The 5,317-nt window shown below is 32.0% G+C and overlaps 1 protein-coding gene across 2 annotated transcripts in view; it reads left to right on the forward strand.

The window, feature by feature from the left end:
• LOC105164181 (V-type proton ATPase subunit c''2-like) overlaps positions 1–2,007 on the forward strand; it is a 2,297-nt gene extending 290 nt beyond the window's left edge. Inside the window, exons 2-4 of one of the 2 annotated variants that reach the window (XM_011082786.2) lie at positions 19–96; positions 1,337–1,507; positions 1,622–2,007. In XM_011082786.2, coding sequence (XP_011081088.1) covers positions 19–96; positions 1,337–1,507; positions 1,622–1,790 — 418 coding nt within the window. In that variant the 3' untranslated portion in view covers positions 1,791–2,007. The remainder of the gene's footprint in view (positions 1–18; positions 97–1,336; positions 1,508–1,621) is intronic. The other variant, XM_020697022.1, reaches the window with a different exon arrangement.

The raw sequence follows: 5,317 nt of genomic DNA on the forward strand, positions 1-5,317 counted from the left end.
GGTGGTTTTTATGTGTAGGGGAATTTATATAACGGGGAGTAGTTTAATTGGCGCTGCCATAAAAGCTCCTCGCATTACTTCCAAAAACCTAATCAGGTACTTCTGTTGTGAGAATGCCTTATGATGCTGGTATAGTACTAATTGAAGTCAAAGGCAGTAGACAATGGAGGCTATTGAATATGTTATGCACTTCCCCCTCAACTTATAATGTGCATAACAAACACTGAGCTCCTATATAATGTCGATTGTATTGCATTCAATCATTATTCATTAACTAAATGAGCAAATAATTGAATGAATGAGAATTTGATCCGGAGTGATGTGGACTGGTCTTTCGTGCGATCCTAAGGGCCAAGTGATTAATTCTAACAGCCAGACTGGAATTTTTCTGCCTCAGTGTATCATTTAGATTGGACAGTCCGTGCGATGGCTAAATTTGTATTCTACATTGAAGTACAAATTACACTAGCTATTGATGTGTTCCTATTGAGGATAAGCTTCCTGTGAACTGTAATATTAAATGGCTTTGACACTCAGAAAGTTGTTAAATTAAGATGGTTGTCGTAACTGCGCCATCCAGAATCTGAGCTTTAGAAGAATATAGGATTTTCTCAATAGATGCTAGCAATATAAGACCCAGAGATATCAACATCAACACTGTTGCATGCCCATTATTGTGTAGGATTTTCAAGTCTTACTTAGAAACTTGAGTTGGGTGATGGGCATGAATTCTTGCCATCATCACCATTACCTTCTTTGTTCCCTTCCAACTTATTGTGGGATAATGTTCAACATCCTTCATGGAGAAGAGTAAATAACAGTGCAGAATAGCGTGATATGTGATTTGGAATAGGATTAGCTGCACCTATTTAATTATATGCTTATAGGACACATGATTAAATAATGAAATCCATGTGTTTCAAGCTATATCATTAAACCAATTAGATGTCAGCAAGTGTCTTCTCTTATCTTGAAAGACTTCAAAATTTCTGGGCACATTCAAGCTAATTGTTTCTTTAGCAGTTCGGAAATTAAATTTGATCATACTGAGGATCTATATGGAGAATTATGTTAAATTCTTTATGAAAATGATAATTAGAGCAATTGAGAGATCCAGCTGCTTGTATCCAGATGATTGATGAACAGAGACTATCTCCACTCGAGTACTTATGTCAGCTGTTTAACATGATCTCATAATCGGTGGTCTATATTTTTCTTGCTAAGATCATCTACTCATTGTTTTCACTAACAATGCAGTTGAATACAAAATACATTGCGCACCAGTTTTCCTTGGGATAGAGAACTGTTGCTAAACTTTTTCAACTTTATCATTCAGTGTAATTTTCTGTGAGGCTGTTGCTATATACGGAGTTATTGTGGCTATCATTCTTCAGACGAAGCTTGAGAGTGTGCCTTCTTCAAAGATGTACGAGCCCGAGTCCCTGAGAGCTGGTTATGCTATATTTGCATCTGGAATAATTGTGGGCTTTGCTAACCTTGTTTGTGGGTGAGTTTTAACTTCTCTGTTTGTGGACAGTTTAATGAGATGATCCTGGACTTAAAAGCAATTTCCACTGATGTCTTCCCTTTTTTCATGTTTCCTTTGTTTGCTTTCGCGAAGGCTATGTGTTGGTATCATAGGAAGCAGTTGTGCATTATCAGATGCCCAAAACTCATCACTCTTTGTTAAGATTCTTGTGATTGAGATATTTGGCAGTGCACTTGGGTTGTTCGGCGTCATTGTAGGCATTATCATGTCGGCTCAAGCAACATGGCCATCTAAAGCATGAGTTCCTATTCGTACCACGAGTTATTAGTACCAGGTACTTGTAATGTTTTGCAATTTCTTTATCTTTCAATTTATATATTTTTTCAAAAATTTTGTTGGTACATGTAACCTCGGTGAGAATGAGAGAGGTCCAGAAACAAACTTGGATCATACAACCATTGAGTCCTGTATGTAGTTTACTCCCATTTAATGAAACTGCCCAGTCGATGTTCTTTTCAGGTTTGATTTGCAAAAGCATGCTGCACATTTTAGACATATATATAAGAAACCCATTTTAAGGCAAAGTAAAAGCAAGGAAATAAAAGAGATGAAATTGGTCCCCATTTGCCCCGCAAAAGTAAAGTGGTCCGTATTATTCCATTTGAGATTCAGGATGATGAATATTACTAGGACTGACTGACTGTTTCTCTGAATCCCCCAATGCCCATTTTCCACACTACACGTTTTTCAGTCGTGCTATAACTCGTTACTCCAAGGCGCCAATAACATTCAAAAGCTAAACAAGACGTGATTGCAGGAATAAAGGTTGAACATTGTTGTGGGGTCCCTATTCCTTTTCCTTTGGTTGTCCAATCCAAATACAGAGAGAGTTCACAACGACTTACATTTAAAATGCGGTTTGTTGTCAGATTCATATCATATAATAAAGTCTTCTGTAGGGGGACCACTCTCTGTTGTTTTCCAACTCCAAATTCCACCCCATCACCATGCCTCTGACTATATTACAGGCTACTCATTTCTCACGCCACTAAATGTACATTTTAAACATAACAATCAAAATGATATTCATCTTATCAATCAATGAGATGCAGATACAGTCTAAAATTTAGTTCGAATGAGAATTTTCATAAGGTGGACATATGTCATTTCTTTGGAGAAATTTATTTCGGAATGATACACCAATTTCTTGTAATTTGTTGGCTCGAGAGAAATGTTCTAAACACAAAAATACAATAATGAAAAAAAAAAATATCATACTCTTTGATGTTTTAAATAATGATACTGTCTCATAATATTATAATATTATAAAAATTTTGTTATTGCCATAATTAAAATTATATTTTTTATTGTGTGCATATTATCATGACAACAGGTAGGTTGCATTAACTAGAAAATATATAACAAAATTGTTAGTATAAAATTTGAAAATACTGAATTAAAATTCATCAATTCAAACTAAGGGTTGAAAACTAAATAGAAAAATGACAAAATATTCTTTTCTATGGAATATATATATATATATATATATCAGACCGTTACGATCCAGCTTCAACCGGCGGATTATTTTATCAGCCGCCGCGAATACAGGCTGTAGAGGATGGACACGTGGCTACAATTAGCGGTGGGGAGTTAATGGGGTATGCATAAGTGGGTCCCACGCGAAAGCCGCAAAATTCATTGTCTTGGGTTTCTGCACCCGACCGCGATCTCTGCCGTTAACATCGATGATCTGTTGATGTGTTTACATAATGGTCAAGTTTCTCTCTCAATTTTCACCCCTCGCCGTCCTCCGGTAAAAGTATAAAAACATTTCCACCCTGGTTATTATTATTACTTTTCTCTTTACTGCCTATTTTATCACCATGATTGCCCCTCTCTTTCCTTCTTCACTAATTTGGCAATTCATTGCCTCATAAATCTACTAATAAATTCTAGTAGCATAAAATTTTATTTCAGAAAAATATTCATAATGTTTGGATTTGTTTTCTGAGTGTTTTGTGAAAGTATAAAGAGAAAAATAAAGATAAATAAGTGTGTATTAGAGATAATATGTATGTTTGGATTTGTTTTTAAAGATAATTTAAAATAAGTATTGTATGTTTAATATTGTGTTTTATGAGACAAAAGTAACTATTCATTGGCAAATTATTATCAAATTATGTCTTGTTTATATATATTTATGTGTATATATGTGTGTGTTTATATATATGTATGTATTTATGCTAAAACAATTAAAAACAACTTATTGAATTATGACAAAAATTGAGTATATTTTGACTCATTCTGGATATAACTTGAAAATGAAAACAAACATAGTGATTGTTTTTTAAGATAGTCTAGTCTTAGACTAAAAGGGATTAGAGTGTGCAGGGGTGAAACCGAGCCTTGTCGAGTCCTAGCGGCTGATAGGGCTTGGCTTCAACTCTGTTCTATTAATTTATTAAATTTATGTGTCTAAATTTATTTTGTCTATTAATAAAAATAACAATTAAATTTTACATTAATGTGTTTAAAAAGAATTCCACATTCTCATTTTTACTCTCTCTATTGGTTAGAACCACACAGTTTCGATTTAGTCAAGAAGAACAATTTATTATCTTAGAATTTTCGTCAATCTTAAATTATATTTTTTTACTAAAATTCATATTGCTTGTAAATTTCAACCCGTCCACATTGTGGGAATAATAATTTATAAAAAAAAATTATACTTATGTTATTGTATTTATTTTATTTATAATGATTATTATAATAAATTATTTTTTTTATGAATTGATTATTTTTATTTACCATCTAATTAATTAAATTTGATAGGGTTAAACCAAATTTCTGATTTCGCCACTATGTATGTGGCACACATGAATGTCCATATATAATTAATAAAAAAAATTAAAAAATCAGTATCTTAATTGGAGAAACAAAATATATATATCTAAGAATATTTTAATCAAATCACATTTTATCCATTAAAATTAATTACCCTAACTCATTGAGTTTTAATAAATAGTACAGATTCTTGGCTGTATTTTCGTAAATTGAAAATTTGGAGCATATCTTTCTAGAGAAGTGCACTTGGGCATGCCCAAATCTTTTCAAAATTTTGTGGGTTGAATTAGGTCTTGTACCATTTAAAAATTGGTCAAGTGCCTAATTGTTTGTCTACTCTTGTAGTGTAGTGTTGTTTTAACATCTCGAGGTTAGTGGTTATTTCACAATCTTTAGCTCATATCCCATCATTAACAATTTCTTGTTATTAATAAATCATAGACTATATTGTTGTCAAAGCATGTGAATATAATCTAATATTTTCTTTTATTTGGAAAAATAATACTTCTTAAAAATATATGTTGCTGCTTTTTATTTTATCAAGGTCATAAATACCAATTTTTATTGCGTATCGAGGTATGATGATTATTTCTTTATGTATATATTATCATTCATGTTGCAACTCGTTATGCTATTAAAATATTTTATAAAATATTAAAAAAAAATGTATCTAAAAATAATTTGATCAATAAAAAAAAGTTGCAACGATCATGCTCATAGTTTTCTAAAAAATGTTGTGGGATAAGAAAGATGGGAGGGGCAGAAGGGAAAAAGCTGACAGGTAGGCAAAAGGTCAGCATATTAGGGAGGGAATCAAGTGTTTGTCAGATTAGTTTAATTACTATTAATTAACCTAATTTCCTCCACTAATCACTCATTAATATGCATTATTCATAATATTAAATTAAATATTATATTTCCTAATTTCAAAATTTTGAAGGAATTCCCAATTTTAGACTGTTTTTATTATTTATTTTTATTTTT

The sequence above is a fragment of the Sesamum indicum genome, linkage group LG1 (genome assembly GCF_000512975.1).
Source record: "Sesamum indicum cultivar Zhongzhi No. 13 linkage group LG1, S_indicum_v1.0, whole genome shotgun sequence".
NCBI classification, from domain to species: domain Eukaryota; kingdom Viridiplantae; phylum Streptophyta; class Magnoliopsida; order Lamiales; family Pedaliaceae; genus Sesamum; species Sesamum indicum.